This window comes from Lepisma saccharinum, chromosome 11, assembly GCF_977018435.1.
Source record: "Lepisma saccharinum chromosome 11, izLepSacc3.1, whole genome shotgun sequence".
NCBI lineage: Eukaryota > Metazoa > Arthropoda > Insecta > Zygentoma > Lepismatidae > Lepisma > Lepisma saccharinum.
In genome coordinates, this window is record NC_139239.1 from 16,697,128 (window position 1) to 16,723,536 (window position 26,409).

Here is a 26,409-nt window from a genome sequence, read left to right on the forward strand (position 1 = left end):
TTTGTCTTGCAGATTCCAAAATGCATGTAAATTCCAGACATTTCCCTGTTTTCCAGATGCGTAGCAACCCTGTAAATTATATATATTTAATGTTAAATCTTTGTTATAAGGACTGAAAAAAATATGCACAAAGAACCATGATTATATTCGTATCCCAAGTTACATAGAACTATATCAAAGATTTAGATATTTCATTGCTAATTTTGCCTAAGGCCCATGTTGAGGCCCCAGTAAGTGGTTCTATGATTTTGGCTCGACATATTGTACAAATTAACTACTCAGCATCCATATTATGAACCCTAGGATTTATTTTCTTATGATTAGCACAAAACATAATGGTTGGACATTTAATATTATCAATAATTGGAAATACAGGAACAATACTAGATGTCATAAAGTTTCAAGGACTTCAGTTCTTCCACTAAAATATATTGGATATATAAGATAGAAGGTAAAGGTATAAAGAACACTGATTTTATTATCCTAAGTTAACTCAGGATAAATTAAGATAAATAAAAAAATACATATTTTTACCAAAATAATTAATGGAAATATATACATTTTAAGGCAATGCTGCCAAGAAATATTGCTTATATATAATTTTTAATTCATTTTTAAAACTACAATTCTAAACTAAACTAATTAAAACTAAAACCATAAATATTATACACAGTATCACAGACTTTGAAGCACATGTACAGAATAACAAGTAGGAAGGCAGTTGAGTGATATTGCAATATTGTTGATAAACGAGCACCCTGTCACCACACTGAATGCCATGGGAAGTTCTGAATTTCACCAGCCAAGCTGAATTTGGGAATAGCCCTTCCCAGTGATGTAGTGGTAATGTTGTTCCCTTGAAATCATGGTGGCACATGATGGTTCAGGTCCCACTTTAAACTGAAGGTCCAGTCCCGATTAGCCTATCTGTGCATAAGTGGACTTAAAACAAGAACTCAAAATTCGAGGAATAGGCAGCTGTAGCTTGGACAATATCTCACAATGCAGAAATGGCAAACTGACCCAAACATCTTCTTTGCTTCCTATCCCTTAATAAACAGGAATAAAGAACTGACAATAGGGTTCAACAGCTATCAATTGGTTTTTTACGTGCTAGTCAAGAACCTTTCTGCTGATTGCCTATGTAGGTGTCAGTCCCTCTAGCTATCCAACATTGGAATGTGGGAAATGGGCAGTATTCACTGCATATTCTTGTGGCACTGGTACTGAAGTTCTATCTCACATATATTAACTGTATTCCATTGCACAGAAATTATAACTGCATTTGAGGTGATAAAAAATATCTTGCCAGAGTACACTTGGGAAAGTATAACGAAGCATACTTGGGATTTCCCTGTGAGACCCCTCCGATACAGTGGAACCACAGCAAAAGAACCTGCACGGAACCACATGACCTGTGAACTTGTGGGGGGAAGGGAAAGAGTGGACTATGTTTCCTTGTGGCCAGAGTTGAATATATGGAGAGAACAATGCGTGAAGGATTTTGGCCAAAGCTGCTTTTGATTGTGGTTACTCAATAGTGAAGATAGCAGTTGAAGTGAAAATATAAAAAAGTGATGTTCACAGATCATATATTTTGATACATGTCTTTAAGAAGGTCTTCTAAGATTGATTGATTTGGTTTATTTTACTTTGCTTTTCTGCCACTTTTAGTTAATCGTGAAGATGAGGATGAGTGATGCTGTGATGAAATTCACGAAGGGATGCTCACAAGAACACTCATGCCCAGGCTGGAATTCAAACTCACAACCCCTCATGTAGTAGTGCACTGTGCTATCCACTCTTCCACGGAGATCAGCTTCTCATGAAGGTTTTCAATGTGTGATCCGCTATCAATCATTCAAAATGTTGAAACATTGGCAACCACTTGAGAAAGAAGTTACTTTTCAATCCTTTTTAGTTATTAATTTCCTTGAAAATATAAGCATGATACACTATTTTGTCAAATTATAGCCCGCTATGATCCTTCCAGCCTCTGCACTTTCACCCTCACAAATACAATTTTCTGTGCTGGCTGCAACTCCACATTTTTCCACTAGAGGTTCTCGGCCTCAACTGGTGCTGAAAGGATGTGCACCTGCGTGCATTTACGCTGTTATTGAGTACATGCTTAATTGTTATTTTGTGTATATTCGAAGTTATGCTTACTTTTGTTCAAAATGGACAAAGTCGAACCTCCATTAATACAAGTTAAATTAAGAACAGCCATAAATATAAGCTATTTAGAAACAGTAGTTTAACTTCAAAAGTAGCAGGGAAACGCTGCAAAGTACATTCTCCTATCATGAATCAATAGTTTTGTTAAGCTGGGTTTTGTTCCAACAGAAACTTTGAATATTTATATCCAACTTGACAGCTGGAAATTGGCTAGGCAACAATTACCAGTGTTTTCATAGCATAGTTTTTCTTGTATGTACGCATTGCTTGCATGATAGAATTATTTTCCTGTAGTTTACGGTTATTACAAGCATAAGAAAACAATGATGAATTTGAATTACCTGATGATATTTGGGATTCATAATTTAAAAAAAAAAAAAAAAAAAAAAAAAAAATCTAAAATAAAAATAAAATAGACTGCTTTTTTCACAGTTAAGTTGCTATATTACAACAATGTAACATTGACAACATCCATTATATAACAGATTCTTTTTGTTTAAAAATTACTAACCATTGTTATAACTGTATCTTTAGTCAAAATGAAAATAAATGTCTGATGAAAGGAGCGTGTGTTCTCCTGAAACGTCACAAAGAAAAACTGTTTTCTTATGCTTGTAATAACCGTAAACTACAGGAAAATAATTTTCATAGCATGCTGAAAAAAACTTGAAAAGTTTTTGCTGCTCACATTCTGCTATTATTGTGTATTCTTTTAATAGTAAGATAATTATTTTGCCTTGCTGTGAATTTCAAATACGTTAATAAAGGAAGAAGGAACTGCGGTGGTCTAGTCGTTAGGGTTTCAGACTACCACGTGGAGTACCCGGTTGGATTCCCTGTGTCGTCATTTTGGGTATTCCATTGGTATTCTTGCATAAGAGGGTCTAGGTCTCACCCAGGTTCACATCAGTGGGTACCTAAGAAAAGTCCTGGGTCTTTGAAACAGTGCAATATGTTCTTCTGTTACACAAATACCGTATCTACTATGTATAATGCAATTTTTTCCAAAATTTGTGTTCCCAAAAACTGTGGTGCATATTATGGATGGAATAACAGCCAACATGAAACCGTACATGGTCATTCCATGATTTTGTGACACCTGCATTGATTTTGTGTGTTTACGGAACCCTATCATGTTATATATCGTTGTAAAACTTAAATTCTGTACTTTCTGAATATGGCAACAGTATTCCACTCAAGATGGCAACACTGATATGCAATGAGGTTGAAATGTACTCATCACAAAATGAAGGAACATTCTGATTTTTATGGTACTTTGGATGAAAGAAAAGAAAACAAAAAGGAAATAATAATTAAAATGTACTACTGGCCAAATAATATGATATATTTGGAGTATGTAAATGCCTTAATGGAAGAAATATTTTTTTCTGAAAGAAAAGAAAAGAAAAAATAATATGACATATTTGGAGTGTGTGAATGCCTTAATGGAAGAAATCTTTTGCTGCTAACTGCTAATTTGAAGTTCCTGAATGTGTGTCCTATAAATGTTACGTTAGTCATGGAAAAAGTATATATTTTGAATTTTTTTTAGAAAAAGTAAAGAGGAAATGAGCAAAACTGCATATAAGAGTCTAAAGGTCATGTCTCACAATTTTTCACTTTGTAATGTAATGTTCTGCTACACTAACAAAAGCAGTCAGTTTTGGCAGAATTCATGCATGCGCCTCGTACAACTAAGAAAGCCATTTCTCGCATCTGAATTATACTGCGCATTATATAGAGGATATAATTGTTCACTTTTCCCTATCAAAAACCAGGGTGCACATTATACACGTACGTGCATTATACACACGTAAATACGGTAATGATCATTCTGAAGATGCAAGTGAACTTACCTGCAGATTATTCATTCCAGTGGTGTTGAAATGCATTGCTTCCTCAATGACAGAAATCTTTGAAGACCTAAATACTTAAATCACAAGCCTCTCAATCATAAAGTTCACCTGCTTTATAAGCATCTTGCAGACCAGTCGGACATCAGTGCTATTTGATGAGTAGTGGCAGAAATTATAAGTTCTTGCGATAACATGTGAACTGGTAGAGTGCCAAGACTGGAAGGATCATAGAGGGCTATGGTCAAATGCTCCAATTCACAAAACAGAAGTTCATCTAGTGTACATGGATTAGGTATTATATTTGTATTTTGTATTTTTGTTCATTTATGTTGATTTCCTGCCACTCTTGGCTAATTGCAATGATGAGAATGAGTGGTAATTGGAGGAAATTGATAAAGGAACACTCATAAATAACACTCAGCTCAGTCTGGGACTCAAACCTGGTGAAAGATTGTACGTCAACATGGTCAGCCACCGAGTAGCCATGAAGAAAGTATTGTTCGGTTGGTTTCCAAAATAACATATTTGTTAACTTAACCCTGCCAACTTACTTTTCATCTCTGTACTTGCTCCAGTGCACAGTTGATAAAATACATGGAAATTTCTCTCCCCTGGATTCTGAAAGACAACTCTTGATTTTTCTAAAAGGAAATTAGAAATGCGACCCCCTTCAGGCTGTCCTCCACTGCCAAACTGTATTTCCACATACTTTCCCTGCAATAAAAATTGGATTTGTTTAGTTATAAAACCTAGCAAAAATGCACAATATTCAATGTTGCACACACATATCACTAAACAGCAGGTATTTTCATTAAGAACTGAAATAATCTCGCACATGATAGAACATACCAAGATAAAAATTACCTGAATTTTTTTCTCTCTTTTATTTACCACATTTGGAGCTAAAAATTATCTGCTTATGGTCATGGACCATGGGACCCAGCACCAACTGGACATTCCTACTTGAAATTCAGTTCTGTGATTTGGCCTTAAGACTATCTTGATGTCCTCTACATTTTGTTCAGTTTGTTAGTGTTGTATGGCGACACCATGTAGATTCCTATCACCTTACATAAAAAGGAAATATGGCTTTCATTTCATAAGCATCATGAAAGGTTACAGATTTTCAAACTAAATTAATAATCAATAATAAAAATTGAACACTTCAATGTTTATTGTTAATTTAGTTTAACACTTAAACTATAGCCAAGTCATCTTTAAAGAGGAGTCAAGAACACGAATTGCAAATTACATTACCACAACTTAATACTATAATATTAATATTATTTCATACGATCCAGAATACTTACAAAGCGACTAGAATTGTTGTTCCGTACTGTTTTGGCATTTCCAAAGGCTTCTAGTAAAGGATTGGACTCCAATATTATATCCTTAATGTGTTGTACCCTGGATCCACCTCCAGACACTCTAGCAATGTATGACATTATGTACTTTGCAGCAACTGTTTTGCCAGCACCTGATTCACCACTGGAAACAAGACAAATACGCATACATTAAAAATGCAAGCAAGTTAACAAAAAATGGAAAATCTCTAAGATTGTCTAGACTCTATTTTTAATAGAAATAGAATGCAATTATTCTGCAATTACTCAACTTGTGAATTTAACAAGATGAATTTTCTGATTCTATGAAGTTATATGCACAAATAATTCTGAATGTTTCTACAGTGTGTTTCAAAAGTCATGCAATCCAAATTTTGATTGCTTATAACATGAAAATCATAAGAGATATTTACACCAGATTTTCAGCATTATAAAGCCTCATCCATTGAGATATTTTTCAATGCTTAACATTATCAGTTTACTCCAAACAGAAAATTCTATAAATTCTATACACGGAGGAAGACAGCATTACAATTTTTCCAGAATGTCTCATTTGAATGAGAAGAATACGTAAGAAATTATCTAAAGGTCATGATTAGATGTCTGATGCCATGTTAATCTGTCATTTGTGACCAAATGTATAACATTTGATGGACTTGGGATTGGGTGATTACATGGGTTAAGTGAAAAAGTACCAATTTAGGGGCATATCACCTTAGCTGTAAACACTAGCACGTCAAAATTTTCTATACACAGTAAACTGATAATGTTAAGGATTAAAAAATATCTCCTACGGTTTTCATGTTATAAGCCATCAAAATTTGAGTTGCGTGATTTTTGAAGCACACCATACAAGAAGTCAAAAAGTGAGAGTGCATTATGTGCATGACCATGACTCTGATGGACTTTACTCTAGAAAGGAATATTCACACACATATACAGTGTGTCTCGAAGAATTGACGAGCCTCTCTGATGGCATAGTGTCACCTTGTCATGAAGGGGTCCCAGGTTTGATCACAGCTGGAGGAAACTTGCACAGTGGTTCGGATCCCACTGTAAACTGTACGTCCCATTCCAATTACTCTATGTTCGGACAAATTGTCATTCGTATTAATCTTGTTGCTATGCAGTTTGCGCATGTGCACTGTCTGTGCGAGTCGAGTCGAGAGACGATGTGCAGGAGTTGTATGCCTCATCATTTACCTGTTTATTTATGTGGAACATTTCGGTATATTTAGTGTATTTTATATTCTTTGTGTCGTCCAAGTGTAAGTGAGTCTCCATATATGTTTCATTTGTACCAGAGTGAAACTGAAATATGCAACACCATGCACCTGGAAAATAGGAGCAGCAAGGAGTCTGCATGCAGGACTCAGACATGCTGCACACCTACACATGATCCTCTTGCAGCCGGAAAAATACGTTATCTAAAGTGATGAGAATGTTGTTTAGTGTCCACGAGCAACATTAAGTGCTAGAACAATTGTGTGAGTAAATATCTAAATTGCTTGAACAGAGATTATATACTTGTTGTCGCTTGCCAGTTAAATTGATTTTGGACAGCCTGGTCATTCCATTGCGTTCCTTCTGAAAAAATTTGCCTCTTTAACGGCTCTGTGTTTCAGCTTCAAGAGACAGTGTTCTGGTTGTTGTTGGGTTTTTTTTACAAGCAATTTAGTGCACCTGTATTAACCAAAAGGTTATTGTAGCTTGTACATTTGATCCACTCGGATTTCTAGCCCCAGTCACTATGTTAGCTAAAATACTAATTCAGTCACTGTGGAAGGAAACAGTTAAATTGGGATGAACCGATTCCTAATGATGTAAGAGAGATATGGGAAAGACATTGTGCTGAATTACATGTGTTACAAAGCATACAGTTACCGCAATGCTTATAATGTAAGGAACCAATTTGGTGTCAACTGATTGGTGTTTGTGATGCCAGTGAGAAAGGTACATGTGCTATTGTGTATCTACGAACAGTATATGATGGACAACACTGTTACAGTTAGATTATTAGTTTCTAAAACAAAGCTTGCACCCATTTCATGAACTGACGAATCCTCAACAGTGGTTTCACGTGCGTTCGAAACATAACCCTGCACACATTGGTTCTCGTGGTGCTTTCCCTACACAGTTGTGTGAATCTCATTTATGGTGGAATGGTCCATCATTTCTTCACTCATTTGAGTTGTGTATGAAAGAATCATCTGCAGTAGAAAGCGAAGAAGTGAAAAAGGAGGAAAGAAAAACAAGGATTCATGTGCTGATAGCTACAACCTCTGACTGTAAGGAGTTATTGCAGATACTCATCATTCTTGAGATTAGTATGTGTTACTGCTTGGATGTTAAGATTCATAAATAACTGTAGAGCACCTTCCATGCACCCAAAGGAGCAGACGTTGACAACCACAACCCAAGAGTTATCAGCCAAGACTGGGTTTTGGGTCAAGGTGATGCATATAAGCATGAGATTAACTGTTTACAAACAGAACAAGAGCTCCCATCATCCAGTAAACTGCTTTCTTTGAGTCCATTCATTGGTAAAAATTCTGTTACCAGTAGGCAGGCAGTTACGCTCATGTGTCTTCAGATAAGACCTGTTATTGAAACATGAACATGTGAAGAATCTCCATGCAAATCCGAAACTTTTATAAGCTATTGTGACACAAACATATTGGGCAGTTAGGCTTCGAGTGCTTCGAGAGCGTAGTGAATAAATGTGTTATTTGTAGACGTCTGAAGGCTATTACAGCTAAACAATGGATGGGAAGTTTACTGCCTCCTAGAGTAATCGAAGCGAGACCTTTTGTTAACACAGACACTGATTTAGCAGGTCCAATCACAATTAAATCTTGATTTTTGAAATCACATAAAACAATCAAAGGTTACATTGTTCTTTTCATATGTCTTTGTACTAAGTGTGTTCACATTGAAATTACATCTTCAGCAACTACTAATACTTTTATTGCATGTCCGAGACATTTTATATTTCATAGAGGAAAACCTGCTAACCTGTATCCTGGTTGTGGTACTCAGTATGTAGGAGCTGACAAACTGTTGCATAAAATGTTGTATTAAGAGAACCGAACCCTAGAGAAACTCTGCATTACATTCTGACAAATGAAGGAAACAAGTGGAATTTTAATCCCCCTTCCTCACCTTGGTTTGGCGGAATTTGGGAAAGTTACATAAAATACATTAAATATCATTTGAAACGTGTTGTGGGCAATGTTGAGTTAACATTTGTAGAGCTTTACACAGTATTAGTGCAAATAGAAGATTGTTTGAACTCTCGTCAAATCACAGCCATGTCAAGTGACCCCAATGACCTGACAGCACTGATGCTATGGCTGAACCTCGCCTGCTAAATAAAGGAATTATTATTATTATTTCTTAATTGGTGACAACTTATTTAACATCAAAGAAGAGGAGTTCACCAAGAGCAAGATTAACCAACCGTCTGATGCGTTGGAAAAGATGTCAACAGATCGTGTAGCATTTTTGGAGAAGATGCATTTGGAATACATATCTGGACTTCAACGTAGACTGAAGTGACTGACAGAAGAGATTGCCTAACCTTCAAGTCAATGATTTAGTGTTGATAAAGGAAGATAACGTACCCACATTGAAGTGGAAATTAGGTAGAGTTATTGATTGTTGATTTGGTGTTTTAAGTCCACTTTATGCACAGTAAGGCTAATCGGGACTGGGCCTACAGTTTAAAGTGGGATCCGAACCACTTGTACCTCCACCGGGTATCGAACCCGAGACCTCTTGATTACAAGGCGAAGACGCTACCACTGCGCCTTCGGGGAGGCCCGTAGAGTTATTGAAACTCACACAGTACAAGATGGTTTGGTACAAGTTGCAACTGTTAAAACTAAAGAGGCCTATTATGAAACTTGCACCTCTGCCAATTGAAAATGTGTAAACATTGGAAACTGAAAGAAATTTGTGTTTATTGTAATGCATGTGTATTTAACCTTTAGGAGCCCGATCGTCTCGATCGAGATGCTCTGTCAAGGTCTTAGTTTTTACGTTATAACTTTGCTATTTTTGGCTAGAACTTCGATTTTCTTTTTTCATATTGTTGTTAACACATGTATTTAACAGAAATTATTGTTGCACATTTTTTATTTTCATGAAAATGGCAGGAAAAAGGCAACTTCTTTTTTGCATCTTTTTTTTCAAGGAAAAAATTTTGCCGACAAAGGAAGGTCGGCTTTGTTGTTCTAAAGCAATGCGTTTTCCTCACCCCCTGGAAACTGCATTGGAAGGAAGTTTGTATATCGGTAACCGAGGACAAAAGGAATGTTTTCTGTGTGGTAGCAAGCGGGGGTTGGGAGTTGGAAGAGGGGTTGTTGAAACTGCGTCGTAACAATGTAAAAAAAAAATATTTTTGGGGGATTCCCCCTTCCTTCCTCCATATATACACCGAATGTGCAAAAATTTAATATTGTCTGAATCTGTGATTCATTCCGCGTACAACAGTATATCATACATCTCTCTAGGGCAATTAGCCTATGAGCTACAGTCATTTCAAGGTACCACTGCATTTTGAAGCTTGAATCAGTGGCGTGCTGACCATTCCTTTTGGGGGTACAACTCTCATCACATTGATCATACGATAGTAATGCAAATATTTTTGTGTTCCTTACATGTCAGTGATAATTTCCATGTGCATGTCGACACTGTCATGTACTTTTTTCTTGGGGGGAGGGGGGGAAATTCCCATTTTTTCCCCGAAATTTTGGAATTGAGTGAGTCCTCCCCCGCCACATATACACCGAACTTACATAAATTTTATATAGTCTGAATCTCTGGTTCATTCCGCGTACAACGGTATATCACTCATCTCTCTAGGGCAATTAGCCTCCGATCTACCCTCATTTAATTGAAACTCTGCATTTTGCTCAAAATCGGCTTGGGCATCAAGGGGGTTACATGTGAAAATGGCCTTGGTCTCTAAAAGGTTAAGTGTAATATGTTGTATTGTAAGAAGGTAATAATTATTGAGTACTGTCATTTTGGAAGCTAGATCTTCCAAGAGGGGACGTGATGTTCGGACAAATTGTCATTCATATTAATGTTGTTGCTATGCAGTTTGCGCATGTGCGGTATCTGTGCGAGTCGAGTAGAGAGGCGACATGCAGGAGTTGTACGCCTTGTCATTTACCTGTGTATTTATTTGGAACGTTTCAGTATATTTAGTGTATTTTATATTCTTCGTGTTATTAAAGTGTAAGTCTCCATATAAGTTTCATTTGTACCAGAGTGAATCTGAAATACGTGAAACCATGCACCCAGGAACTGGGAGCAGCAAGGATTTTGCGTGTGGTACTCCAACATGCTGTACACCTACACAGTCTACATGAGCATAAAGTAGACTTACAAGAAAAACTTCAAACTCCCAAAATCCTGAAATCATACATGGTTGGATAAGTTGCTGAGGAAGTGTTGAGTGACCCTTGCAAAGCCCAGACTGACACCACTCAACTTTTATCTTTGAGAGTACTTAAAAGCCATGTTGAGAAGCATTAACAGTTATATTCTATTAACATAGAATAACAGCAACAACTGAATCTGTGGATTACAAATAATGGGGTGTCGTTTCGAACAATTTCTATAAAACTTGCCACGTTTATAGAATTTTGGGACACCGTGTACAATGTCAATCTTCCTCTGCGGTCTAAGGCGTCAAGACTTTGGACTTGTGCTTCATGCTAGTTCATGTCTCCTGGGGAAAGCGAAATAAGTATTCTCCTGAGATTTCAGCTGAGTCTGGAACCTGCGGCCACCTGCCATCGTGAGGTAATTGGGGAGCTATATATGTGTAGCATAACCTGGTCATGAAAGCATTCAACAATGACCGAGGATTTGTTGTGCTGATCACGTGTCACCCCGTAACTGGTTAGATTACCCACCTCTGCTGAGGCATGTGGAAGTGAGGCCGGCCATCAGTTCGAAGGGCCCTGTGTTGATAGGCTATTACACTGTTTACGCATCACAGTAATGAAATTAGGCACAACAAAAACAAAGTGGGATGCGCACAGTACATGAAGTACTGTGCCAATTTAAATCACGACTTCATGTTGGTAAATGGTTATTGTGTAAGGTGGCCCGGGCTTGGTAGATCACATTAACTGTAGATCGAGTCCCGATTAGCCTATCTATGCATATTACTTCAAACAAACTCTGTTGCACTGCTTTTTTTTTTTTTTACACAGACAAGTTTCCCAAATAAGTTAGTAAACAGTAATAATTACCTGATTATGACACACTGACTCTCCTTGTCAATCAGCATATTTCTATACATATTATCAGCTACTGCATAAATATGTGGAGGATTTTCATATGGAGCCTGAAATAAATAACAAAAACACAAATAAATGTGCACACTCACATAAGTACAGAGACAATATTATCTATACATTTCTTACAATGCGTAACAGTATTCAATAATGAAAACTAGCTTCCTCAGTGGCAGAGTGTATCAACTGGTTTACTCACAGCCTCCCCACCACAGGTTCTGGGTTAAAGTGTTATACTGAGCATTGACGTTCCTTTGAAAGTGTGCCCATGTATGAATTTCATCTCACCATCATTCATCTTCATCACAATTAGCCTAAAGAGGCAGAAAAGCAAGATAGAAAAAGAAAGATGCTAACATAAAAAATCTATTAGCATGGCAACTGAAGAAATTTGTTTTGGATATTCTGACTATGTCATTTCCCCACCACATATTCATCTATTTTGCTTTTTCAACAGTGATATACTTGTACAATGTCAAGTGAACTAAAAACACCAACTCCATCAATCAATCAAATGATACAATGAAAAATATTAATTCCATAACTTTCTTTCTTTGACACCTGATATCCATTCCAAATCAGCCTGTAAAATAGTCCTTGTCAATTGTAATATCCCCAAGGATTCTTTACTCCTTAACATGTCAAAAATATTTCTTTTGTCTTCCTCTGATGCTGTATGGGCTGTTCATAAGCGATTGCAATGTCATTATTGATAATATTGGGATTGCATATGGAATATTTAACCCTACCTGCCATACAATCACACATGCATGTTGTCACTAAACACAAATTGTTCTTTCCTTACGTGAATGCATGCATGTGTCTAGAGAGGGAGAGATTTTAGTACAATTTAATGGAACATCTCAGATGCTACATGCCCTCTAATCTTCAAGACATGAGCTAGTTATATTTGAAATTTACAGTCCATTTTCTGAGTGTGGTTTTGAGAGGCACTGTCATAATTTCTTCCTATTGTTAGACACACATATTTTGGTACAAAAATAAGACTCAAGTTTGAGTTCAAATTTTATATATGAAGCTGGGTGAGCCCAGAGCCGCTTTATGCAGGGACAATGCCAGAAAAATTCCGACCTTAGATCAGCCACCCTGGGAATCCAGCCTGGATCTCCCACGTGACAGTCAGAGGTCCTAACGACTAGGCCACTGAGGCTCTAGAAATGTGATATAAAGTAACTAAAATAGAAGGAAAGAAAAATATAATTCAAAATGTACTGTGGTGGTAAAATGTTCAAACGAACCCTTCTACCTGAGGAACTCTGTTTCTCCTTATGATCACACAGATTTAATAGATGACAGAAGAGGATCTTAAAACTTATAAAAATATGTATGTGGTCTGTCCTGAAAGTATTGAGACATATGATACAAAAATTACAATTACGATTACAAAAGAAATAAAATGTGATTTAAGTTTATGGAACATCTGGGATGTAGGGTGGCTGAGTCACCTGCATGATGTGATGGTGCACCAAAAAATGCTGCACAAGATGTAAATGGGTGGAGTGTCGCCATGACGAAGCTACTCAGAGCTGCAGCTTTTCGTCATATTGCATCTCACAACCAGCGAAGAACATCTGAATCATCCAAATAGTTTCTGCGGAAGAATACTCCAGCTTTGCCCAAAATTTGACGCAAATTCACTGCTCTACTCCCTCAGTATTGCAAATGTGATGATCACACACTACATGTGCTCACTCACTAATTTAACTCCTAACTGACATGGCCAGTGACGTCGTCCTCATTTACACATGAGCCTTACAGTCCACTCTCATCGGCTGCCATGCAAGTTGTGGTCATAATATTAACATTAGGTCATTATTTTCAGGACAGACCCCATATATGGTTTACAAATTAAAGCTGCTGAGCAGTTAGATATAAGAAAAATATAGTGTAGGAAATAAAGCCAGTAGCAGTAGCCCCAGTGACTAGTATTTAGAATACAAGGGTCGTTCAAGGTTGACCAGGACTTTCGTGCGTAAAATATTAATGAATCAATGTAGCGCTGCATTACTAGGGCAGGACAGACCATGATTCCTTGCGAGTAACCATGATCCTTTGCGACACATTTGGCGCATGCGCAGTAGTGTAAACAAAGATGGCGGCAAGTAGTGTATCTGTTGCTGTGGAACAGCGGTGTATAATGAAATTTCTCGTGAAGGAGAAGGTGAAGGTGAAACCTGCTCAAATTTGGTGTAGACTGCAAGCACAGTATGGTGAACAAACACTGTCACGGGCAAGAGTGTACGAATGGTGTCATAAAAGTTCCCCTCCACCCAAGAAAAGCAAAGCGCTGCCGGTAAGATTTTGGGAACAGTCTTCTGGAACATGAAAGGTGTTATCCATGTGGATTTTGTGGAGAAAGGTGCTACAATTAATGCCAAGTATTACTCAACACTGCTTCACGGTGCTGTACGTGGGGCTGTTCGGAAGAAAAGACCTGGAATGTTGTTGAAACACGTCATTCTTCTCCATGACAATGCCAGGCCCCACACGGTCCATTTGACTCAAACAACACTGGCCAGCGTGCACTGGGAGGTTTTACCACACAGTCCTTACAGTCCAGATTGATGCCTCAGTGATTTCCACTTGTTTGGGGCACTTAAAGAGCATTTGGGCGAGACGCACTTCCAGACAGATGAGGAACTCAAGAACGCTGTCCTGCAGTGGTTACGACACCAACCTACTTTTTTCTATGCCAAAGGCATCAAGGAACTTCTACAACGACGGCAACGGTGTCTGGATGTTCAGGGGGAATACTTTGAAAAACTGACATAGTTTGGTGCTTCTATGTATGGATATTTCCTGTCTAGAAATAAAAGTCCCGGTCAACCTTGAACGACTCTTGTACAATAAGAAAGGATTCAAAGCACTGAAAGTGTACAAAAAAAAATCTGTCAAACACTTGGAATGTTTTTATAAATGAGGAAATTTGTTAAGCAGTTTGTACTTTGGTTCAATTTACAAGTATATACAATGTTCACAATTTCTTCACTTGTCTTCTCATCTCCACAATGTTGTGAAATACAGGGGAAAGTTCTCATATAGGGGAGACCGGGGTAATTAGAACAGGAAACAGCATGTAGAAGTTCCACTGTAAATTTCTCAGAAAGTTACTGATGGATTTTTTTAAAAATTTCTACCATTTAAAAGGACATCTTTTGTATATTTTTGAAAAAAATAATGACCATACCTGCATTGCAAATACTCGTCCAAAAAAAAAATTGTCATGACACCATAAAATTGTTCCAATTACCCCATTTGGGGTTAATGGAACATAAGTTAGAAATTTCAACTGAATAGCTTTAGATTGCTGTTGGGCAATAAGAACATCATATATAAATGTCCCATTTACCCTGCAAATTTGAACACAATAGCTCTACTTCTTCTGGAGTTATCAATGCTTGTTTAAATAAAATCCCAAGTTAACGTCTTTTTTCATAAAGTTCAATTTCCCAGCTGTGAAGCAAACATGTGTGAATGAAAATCAGTGTTCTATGATTTATTTGAAATGTTACAGGCCATTCTACAATGTAGTAAAGAAAAAACTTCTAATAGTTACATGTACAATCTAGTATACCCAAGCGAAATGAAGCAAATTACGCAATGTTCTAATAACCCCTTTGCAGAAATTTTTGGGGTAATAAGAACTTTGCTTATAAAAACCAGGCAAATTGCCCATAGACAACCAAACTCACATGAAAAGATGTGTGCCCTTATGTTTTATTATAGGGATGAAGAAAATTTTGCAAGGTTTCTTTCATTCACATCCAGTATATGCAGAAGCAGAGAAACACCAAGCATGCGTCACATCATTTTTTGCAGGTGTATAATAAAAGTCAAATAAAACTTACTTTTGTGTAGTTATTCCAATAACAAATTTTCTGCATGTAGGTTTAGTGTAGGTACATAGATATGAAATGTTATTACACCAGTCTTTTAGTTTTAAATTATTCTACATTAACATGTTCCAATAACCCCATGTTCTAATTACCCCAGTCTCCCCTAATGTTCAATAACAAACTTATCTACATTTACTCACAGCTCCTTGGTAAATCTCGATCTCCTTCTCACTGAAATAAGGCATTTGCTTAAATGGATTGATTGATACCAACACGGGCCCAATGCATGTCTACAGTTGAGTCAAGGAAGTGGCTGCAAAAGTACTGGAAAATACCATTTAAACCCTCCAATGTACGAGTACTTTCTTATAATATCCAATTTATTGTATTTTTATCAAAATGTTTTACAATTTAAGGCAGCATCGCACAATTCAGTCTAGTTCAAGAGTAATCTACAAGAGCTCAAGTTTTGCTGAAGAAAATTACAGGGGAAAATCAGTAAATAAGTCACAGTTCTGGGATAGCTGGTGCCAGTAGTCTGTAGTGTCGTAAGTTACCAGTAGATGGCAGTACACTCCAGGATTACAGGCTAGGCAGCAGGTGAGATATTTCCTATGCATGTGCAGCTTAGAATTGACAATGAAAAAGTACTTAAGAATAGTACAACTGAAGATCTATGTGCTGTTTTTCAGTTTCAAGGGAATAAGCACTTCCTGCTGAGGATATTCATAAAGAAATGCTCCCTGTTTATTACAGTGAGAAGTGTTTGTCAGTGTTAACTGGGTCGATCGATCAAGTCCATTCAAAATTTTCCAATGAGGACCAACCCATTATCCTGATGATATAGCAAAGGAAGCAAACTCTGTAGAAAGTGGAGTTTTATGGTGTTCGTGGCTGCAGAATTGAGTAGTAAGGAACTAGATAACAATTGACAATCATACAGGGTCTGTATAAAAAGTAATAGACCAAATTTTTTTTGACGTGACTCGCTTCAGGTGGGTTCGATGGAGGGGAAGTAAGCATCAAAATGCACCTAGCATCTGTCGCCTACGAGCTTCCATGCGGTTCGTATCTTGGTTTAAGTGGGCCCCTGTCTATAGGCTCGGTTGAAGCTTAAAAATGCATCAAACAGCACTATGCCATTAAATTCTGTGTGAGACTCGGAAAATCGGCTATGGACACGTTGGCCATGATCCAGCAAGTGTTCGGGAGTGAAAGCCTATCAAAAGCTGCTGTTTTGAGATGGCACAAGTGCTTCAAAGACGGTCGAGAGAGTGTGGAAGACTAACCCCACGCAGGATGCCCGTCCACGAGCAGAACCGAGGACAATTTGCAACGTGTGCGTGATGTGTTGAGCTCAGACTAGCAGTTAATTGTTCGTATGATTGCAGACCGCGTAGGAATTGATAAAATGACTGTGCACACCATCATTACCGAGGATTTGCAGATGAGAAAAATTTGTGCCAATTGGAGGCTGCATCATGACAATGCACCAAGTCACACCTGTTTCGTGGTCCATGACTACCTGGCCCGGAACGGCATCACAACGCTTCCCCAGCTCCCTACAGTACCAATCTGGCCCCAGCGGACTTTTCCTGTTACCCCGAGTGAAGACAGCCCCCAAAGGACACCGCCATGGGACCGTAGCAGAGGTGAAAGCAGCTTTAACGCGCTGCTTGAAAGACATTCCAGAAAAGGACTTCCAGGGTGCCTTCCAAGCGTGGAAAACTCGTTGGCAGAAGTGTATCGATGCCCAAGGGTCCTATTTTGAAGCATTTTAATGATTTGTAGCGATATCTTCAATACATTTTTTTTCCTGAATTTGGTCTCATTACTTTTTATACAGACCCTGTATTGCAATTCATGCTTTTCACACTGCACCTCAAACTTGGCTGGAGGACTACACAAGTTAACAAGGGGATATATTTACATTAATAACTACAAAAAATATTATGTGCCCTCCGTTGGGTGACTTCTGTAGAAAAGTCACCCAACCAAGACTTTAAACGTATGTAACAATTGTACAAAAAGTAGCGATAGATGCATGAATCTCACATTGGGTATTAACTTTGTCCATGTGGATATTTTTTAAACATTAAACCAGAAAATTGTGTTTTACATGAACATTCAGTATAGGGGAAAAGTTACTAAGGTGTAAAAAGGTTTTTGTACAAAGTGAAAACAAATATAAATAAAAGACAACTGTGGAGTTGCTTGCAAAAATTTTCGATGTGTATCGATGGTCTCTGTGGATATTTACCAAATTGATAAAAGTATGATACATTTTTAAGCATTTTACACATTACAGACGATTTATGGGTTTAAATATGGAATAGTGGTGATAAAGGATGTTCTTTTTTTCAATCACGAGGTGTATCAGCAACATTGGTTGTGTCAGAGGGCAGACCAGGTGTGCACAAAACATCTGGTTATGTTATTCAATCAGTGTCCAGATAACTTAGATATGTAATGATGTGATCAGTATTGGATCCTTGTTAATGTTATATCCATTTATTAATTAACTTAATTAGACTGGCCAGTATTTAGTTTCGTGTGTTTTGGTGATGTTAGTGGCATTTATAAATTGTATGTGCATGTGTACTTCTGTACTGGCTTTTTTTTAATTCTTGGTCTTTGGGGTAGGTGGGTGTGTCGCTGGACAGCCGACCTTTTCTAGTAACAGGTTAGGTCATTAGCGGGTACTATAAATAGGGATGGAATTTGTTGAATTGTTGTTTTAAGTCCACTTTATGCACAGAAAGGCTAATCGGGACTGGACCTACAGTTTAAAGTGAAATCCGAACCACTGTGCCATGTGCCTCCACCGGGTATCGAACCTGGGACCCCTTGATTACAAGGCAACAATGCTAACACTGCGCTATCGGGGAGGCCCATAAAAATAAATAGGGATGGAACTGAGCAGTGGGTCTCAGATGTTTGGCATAGTACGGTGAGGTGAAGAGGTGTGTTTCTCTAAGGGACGGATGGGAGAACTTTCTAGTTACTATGAACCGGTGGGGACTCTTAACTTACTTTCTTTCTTGTAATACACACACTTGCTGTCTTCACATTATTTCAATAGTTCATTTCATGTGGGAAACCAGGTACACACACACACATACCTTCCGCCACCTTTTTTTGGTACTGAAGGGTTATTTTATTTTACTTGTGATGCCAGTGGCTACACTCCTTCAGAATGGAGGAACAGGGTACACCAAGATGGGGATTTTGTGAATAACAGCCAAGTTTTAACTACTCCTGTTAATAATTTATAATGAATAAATCTCACTATAACTAAAGGGAAATGGGCGTTATGATGATTTGAAGAAATACCTGTCTATTGACAATAGTTATTGCTATATTTCCACAGAACTTCAGATACTATATATTTGTTGAACCTAGGGACAAAGTTATAAAATGTACAGGAGTGTATGTTGAAGTATGGAAGTGTATGTTGTAGGTGAAAGGTGTAAATGGCATAAATACACAAAATAAACCTTTTCAGATATTAGTGTCTTTTTACAGTAGAGATATATATGAAAGCTGAGGAACAAGAAAAATGCAGCCCAAGTAATGTATTTTCATTGATTTGAAACTCATTGGGGGGAAAAAAGCCCCACCAAAATACCTGGGGAAAAAACTCAATTTCTTTTTAATAAAAATATTTTTTTTCTGACCACTTCCAACTCTAGTAGCCAATTTTCAATTATGCAAACTTTGAAAACTTTAAACAGAAGGTATGCTTTTGAATGAATTACCCTTAAAACGATGATGCACGTACCCCATGACTGCCATCATCTTACCACTGGAAGATAACTGTATTGAATGCAGGCAGTGTGTAAAATTCTTGCTGGCTGAAATTGCAATTGCAACCTCGCAATGCTCCAATGTTGAGCACTTGCAATATTGGAGTATTAAGTTGAGAATTAAGGGGAAATGAATTTATCATGCTGCACAAGAATTTTTTACATGGTTCAATTTATAATTATGCCTGATAACACATACTTCAGTGTCTTAGTGATTAGTACTAAGTGTTTTCTGAAGAACTATTTTTCCTTTCCATGTACTCCTAGATGATTCTTTGCTTGCAAGAAGCCATTCATTTACTGTCATCTTGGATATGGACTAAAACTGCCATCTACTTCAGATGTGGAATGCAGAAGGGTATTTTGTCACTACATGCTTTTGTTGTTAGGTTAGGCAGGTCAGGATTAGGGCTCTTAGTATTACAATAGCATCCCTAAATGTTTTCAACACCTGTTTACGTATTATATGGTACTGAGCAGAAAACTCCCCTCGAGCCTTGCATGAAATCCACAAAAACTGATGTCCAAGTTGATAGGAAAACAACAATGCCTGCTCACATAAGCTACATTTCAAATCATAATTTATCTGATAATAATATACTTAGTCAACTTTTTAACTGTGTTAGTTAGTTTCTCCAAGGCACAATTGTTTCAAGTTTTCTAAAGCACTTTCTAGTACTTCTATAAAACTTGCAAAAAATCATTAAACATTTAGAACTGTTACCTCCCTTATAAATAAATTTGTTGAGTATGTACAAAAACACATCACCTATAGTTTTAAATGGGATCTCGGCCAAACATACGTCATCATCAATAAATATTTCAACTTTGTACTTGTCAGCCAGCACCCAACACTTACAACTGAACATTAGAGCAAGCACAAGCACAAAACAAAAGGATACAAAAATCCAGTCATCTTCGTAACGTTTCCTCAGATTATCAACAATAGCATCTTCCGTAATTTTTGAGAGGAGAACCATATCATCAACTCCAGAGAGCTTAACATTGTGTGACTGCCAGTGGTACACCTACAAAGAAAAAATATCGTAACTTAATGCAGAAGAATGAATTCACTGAATGTTGCATCACAGAGACAAACTTTAATTTACTAGCCATCAGTGGTGCTATAATTATTAACGATGTACCAATATGATATATTTTTTTTACCAATATAATGACAGTATCTAGTGCACTGATATGACGTAAATGATAACTAAGATGAGAACTATTTGTCGTAGAAGTCTGAAGTTTGTTTTAATTTAAGTAGAATGGCTAGGACTTCCATTGGAAGGACAATGTTATGTTAACACCCCATCTCAATTCATACATAATTAGAAGAAGAAAAGGGTAATTTACTCAAGAAATCCCTTTTTGCCCAGATTAAACCAAAATGAATGGAAAAAAATCCAAAAAGGAATTATGGCTACGTGTCTACATTTTGTGTTAACCTACAGTTTAAAGTGGGATACGAACCACTATATGCCTCCACCAGGTATCGAACCTGGGACTCATTGATTACAAAGCGATGACGCTACCACTGCGCCATCGGGGAGGCTCTCCCTTATTCTTGGCGGTAAATTTCTCGTATCGAACAAATGGCTGAAATTTGCTAGTTCATTTAATTTAAATATTTGTACTTACGTATTCTGCATTGAGAAAATTACTTAAGGTGGAATTTCGCTTATTTCACGGAAATAAGCTCTATTTGCGACATATCGAGTAAGTTTTCTTCGTTTATTTTTGCCTTTGGTAACACGCAATATGGCGGTCACAGTTTCACTACCATACTCGGCATGCAGTGTTTCCACCCCACTGCACCCAAAAATACCTATGTAGCCCCACAAACCATTGACGCATAGCCCCACGAACCATTTCCGGTAAGGTTAGGTTAGGTAGGTCACGTATAGGTTACAATAGTTAAAAATTGGTTTTGAAAAAAATATGCGTAGCCCCACACACCATTCTTGCATAGCCCCACGAACCATTGACACATAGCCCCACGAACCATTGACACATAGCCCCACAAACCATTGACACATAGTCCCACAAACCATTGCGGAAACGTACCTTCTTCAGTTACAAAAAACATGTGTTTGGAAACACTGACCGGGATTACGCCATCACACACAGGCTACATCCACCTGGAAGTAAATGGATGCAAGAGCTTTCGTGCATCGGTCACACATTTATATAGAAAAATAGATTATTTACCGGCAAAATTCAATGAACGATGCGAGAAAACACTTCCCCGAACTTCCACAAGTATAAAGAAACTGCATTCGGTAAGTAATTTCTCCTGTAAATTTGAAGAAATCCGTTTGTCCGATACGAGAAATTTACCATTCTTGGCAATACACAAGAACATGTGTAAAATTTCTTTTTTAATAAGTTGTTTTTTGGTAAAATATGATTGTTTAAAAGAAGCCTTAACAGCCCTTTATGTTCCTGGGAAGATGAGAGCAATGTATGTGCTCGAAATGTTGGAAGCTAACGCAGATTTAACCTGGCTGGTAACCCGAGAACACTTGTTCGAATATGTAAAAAGGCAAATGAAAATAGAAGGGACATGGATATGTTAACACCGACATTAGATATAACAAAATATTTTCATATTGTACAAGATCCTGTATGTGTAATGTTCCTAGCCTATATTGCTCTCATTTTTACTTTCTCGTTTATCTTACATTTTTCTACTATCTATCTACTTGTAACAAGTCAAAATGTGTGTGTGCAACATGATTATGCCATATTATCGCAGAACGGGAAAATATATGAACTAGGTTACAATATAAGTAAATGGAAACATATAGGCAAAGTTTTGTATATCATTCAGTTCTTGTATTATCTTCTACCTCAAATATTACGTTGAAAAAATAAATAAATACAGTTCATAACCGACTCTTTAGTTCTCAGTGGGGGGTATATCACCAGGGTGTAATTTCGCTTGGAGTTAGAGAATTCAATAATAATTTATAAAACACGATTCAAAATTGTTATATTGTACAGATGACAGTGAAATGACATTACTCATACACTTTATTTTATTTAAAAAAATCAACATTCACGCATGTATATTAACGTATGCTTACCATTTTGGAACAGAACTTCTAAATCACTTCTCCTTTCGACCGCCAACACTTTTTGGTGCGTGATTCACTTGATTCGTCATTTAAGCATAACGTAACAGCTGTTCTCTGACAGGAACATCAAGTTCTTTCAGAAAAGTTAATAATACAGTACCAGAAGCCAACACTCCTTCACTTGTTTCCTTTCCCTTTCGAGTTTCAATTATCGCACAGTTACGAAACACCTTTCTTGGTCAAGCCCCACGCTTCGTCTTCTGACCTACAGATAAATTATTTTTCTTGTTAGGTTGGGTATATTGGATTTAAGTATGTTAGCATAAATATACTTTTCACAAAAACTGCAGTGTATTTATGCTTCGAGACCTAAACCTAACATACCGAACCTAACAATGTAATGAATCTATTGTACGTCAGAAGAGGAAGGGCGGAACTTGACCAAGAAAGGTGTTTGTAAAGCGTGCGATAAGTGAGATCTCCCTTTCGTTGTGGCTGTAGAGTGGATGCAGAGTTGCCAGGTCAGTTTTTTTTTTTTTTTTTCGAGAAATTGTTCCCTGGAAGACCAGGAGATCAGGGACGCGTCGAAGTATCTGCGCGATGCTCACTCAGCAAGATTTTCGCTCATTGAGTAGGATTGTTTACTTGTGTGTGCTGATTGATGAAAATATCAATGCCTTTGCTTTATACCAAGCCGTTAATCAATAGTTGTTCATTAGCCTCAATCTTTACACAATTTTCCTCTTCTTACTCCTTACCTCACAAGATTGAGAAACACAAAAATTATATATCCTGTGAATCTGTGCCGAGCAAGTGAGCAGCGCTCGCCGAGCAACGCTATATTTGGGCGATCACGCTTTGTGCCCACGCTATTAAAAAAAAAGTCCAAAGATCTAATATTAGCGCATTTACGACGATCTCGAGGGGGGATAGTTTTAGTGAGAAGCGCTTTCCAAAGCTGTCCTCCTGTCTTTATTGAAGATTTATTATTGCTTTTAGTTGTCAAAAATAACATAATTACTCTTACGTCAATATTTTTTTATTATAATATTGCACCTTAAGAGAGATACGATCACCCCTACATACCGCGACATTACTGAAAAAAATTCCACCTCAATTTTTTTCCCGATCTCTCAAAAAAATTCTAAATACTGAGTTGTTAAATAAATAGCGAGCTCATTGTTTTTCCTTTGTTGTTCTGCTTGAATACTCATTAAGTGAATTTTATTTATGTTATCGACTATCAAAATAACAAGGTTTTTTCTAATTTGAAATAAGCGATGACAAATTTCCTAGTGGGTTCGACCGATCAATTTGACCACCCCCTCGTCCATCGCGACGCCCATGCCAAGAAAACAGAGAGCAATCTAGCACGACGGAGGCCAGAAAGTTTATACATCCCGCCCCCCTTTATCCTTGGTCATAATTTTGTTTTTAATTCCATCGACATCCGTGGAGAGTGGTTAGCACAGCGCGCTACGACGCCAGGGGACCCAGGTTCGAATCCCGGTATGGAAATGAGTGTTCTTTGTTAGTGTCCCTTCATCAATTTCATCATATCATCACTCATAGCCGTGATTAGTCCAAGTTGGCAGAGAAGCGACACTAAAGGGCAAAAATCGTATCAAATGAAATCGAGCTACCATCATGCTGCTACGGAAAATTTCTGATCCAAAGAGTCCTTTCGTTTCACTTATTTACCCCAGCCTGGTACTGTCAGCTCGAACATCTTGCCATCCTTCATAAAATCATAACAATTTGGTTGATCTATACTCTCTTGCGGCGTCAGCAACGAAAGCTTATTTCGGATGACCCCCATCCTTCGAAAACAATGTTTGTAACCGAGTATATTTCTTGTTATCACGTCGTTCCGGTTTCCTAGTATGTTCAGATCTGGACAAGCACGTAGCCAGGGGGGGCTAAGGTGGTGGAAGCCCCCAAGAAATCCTACAATTATCTAATTTAAATAGTGTATAGTGGTAATTAATTTTACTTCCTTAGTAGGATTAAACATTAGATCGAAAAAAGTTTGGAACCAAGTTATATTTTTATATTCTACTATTTAATCCAAAGAATAAATGGATCCACAGCTCTCAAAATGTATAGTTTTCTTTGTGAGAGGTCACACAATATAAACTTTACTAGTAAAATTTGGTCCTAACTTTTAAAGCCTTTTTTCAATGGAATGTTTAAAATTTAATAACAAAATTCAATAACTATGAATTTCAGTATACTAACTGTAGAAAATGTAAGAAAAACAATGGACAACATTTGTGTTGTATATCGTACGGTAGATCGAGTAGCAAAGTTTCTCCATTTATATAATAATAATAATAACAATAACAATAAATTTGGATTAAAATTGGTTTATTTTTAATAACTTATAATAGTTATTAATGTAAAATGGCAATTATAACCATGGTAATAATTATTATTATCATTATTATTTCTACTAATCAAATTTTATCATTGGCTGATAAGGGATGAGCCCCCCCCCCCGAAATAAAATTCTGGCTACGGGCCTGGATCTGGATACTGACAGGGTCACAGATTCGAGTCCTGGCGTCTGCATTTGCGAGTAGCGCTTCATCCATTTCAAATCATCACCATTCAATCTCATCGTCACGATGAACCTAAAGAGACAGAAAAGTGACGTAAAATAGGGATCTACAAATACCAACTAGTAACGCCAATAAATTTTAGAATGATGCGGTGTTTTATAGTCAATAGGACGCCTGACTGCTACGCGGATATTGAGAATAAATTTCCAGGGAGGGTAAGGTGACCAGATAAGTTTTACCAGGGACCGTCCTTTCATTTGAGTTTCTGTCCCGATTTTTTAAACGTAAAACAAGACGCCAAAATGACCCTTTTTTGTGACAATAACTTACCGGCATAGAATTACTGCAGCAATACATCTTCTCTACTACTACTATGAACTATGGCATTGTTGGGTAGTAATTAATTTCACATTTCGATTTTTATAATATGCTCTATTTCAATTTTCTTAATATATTGCAGTTTTTATAATAAAATATGTACATTTTGCTGTCCCGTTTTGTCCCATTTTTCTTTCTTTCGTTATGTTGTTTTAAACATCTGCTCACCTTAAAGGAGGGTGATCTCACGTGTGGATTCCTCGGTTTATGGTCCTGCAAAAGAGGATCTGAAAACATGGGTAAAGCGAACTAGAACCTAATGATAATCACTGCACCTTTCCTGTGGTCGATGTGGAAAATGTAGGTAGAGCCATATGCCTTTGCGTCCTCTATGTGCCACCACAGCAACAAAGGCGTATGTGAACAAATGTAACCCAATATTGAACCAGAGGTACCTGTCTCGTGTTTATGTGATGGTTTTCGCATTCACGAGGTGCAATAAAAGTAATTGTACATTTCTTCTATATCTTAGAAGCATATTGTTATCATTTACATGAAATGTGTATGAACATTGAATTGTATTAACATTTGTGACATATTTTTTCTTTCTTTTTTTTCTTCTATTTCTTTATTTGCCTAGAAATAACATAAGGTAACCAACCTGTATATGGCATGGCAAGTCACAAATTTAAATACATGGGCCCCTCCCTATTTGTGTCTGATTTTCGTGCAATTTTTCCTACTACTCCAGGCAAAGAAGAGTCGTTAATTAAATCCGTTTCTTACATTCAATAATTAAGGGCGTAAAATAGACAAACGACCTTTTTAGAAAAACTGATGAACTCTTTTTTCTAAGTTGTGAGATGACCGAGGAAAAACTGCAACATATATAAGTCTGCAGCAACAGTTTGCGAAGATCTTGTACTGTAACCAAAACCTTTATCTGTGTTGGCAAGGTTTTTTCGAGTTATAAACTTGAACTCGTATCTAACATTTGCAAAACTAAACGTTTCACATAAAACTTATACAACAATTGCTCGTAGGTATAAGTAGCAACGTTGGTTTTTCGTCACAACCAGTTAACTCTGCATTGAAA

General features: G+C 37.2%; 1 protein-coding gene across 1 annotated transcript in view; it reads right to left on the minus strand.

Annotated features, from left to right (window-relative positions):
* LOC145994648 (unconventional myosin-Ie-like) overlaps positions 1-22,615 on the minus strand; it is a 164,340-nt gene extending 141,725 nt beyond the window's left edge. Inside the window, exons 1-6 of the mRNA XM_083130752.1 lie at positions 22,444-22,615; positions 20,257-20,382; positions 15,749-15,838; positions 11,647-11,741; positions 5,345-5,522; positions 4,586-4,748 (exon numbers count right to left, since the gene is read on the minus strand). Coding sequence (XP_082986878.1) covers positions 4,586-4,748; positions 5,345-5,522; positions 11,647-11,741; positions 15,749-15,838; positions 20,257-20,382; positions 22,444-22,446 — 655 coding nt within the window. The 5' untranslated portion in view covers positions 22,447-22,615. The remainder of the gene's footprint in view (positions 1-4,585; positions 4,749-5,344; positions 5,523-11,646; positions 11,742-15,748; positions 15,839-20,256; positions 20,383-22,443) is intronic.
* Positions 22,616-26,409: the final 3,794 nt, after the last annotated feature.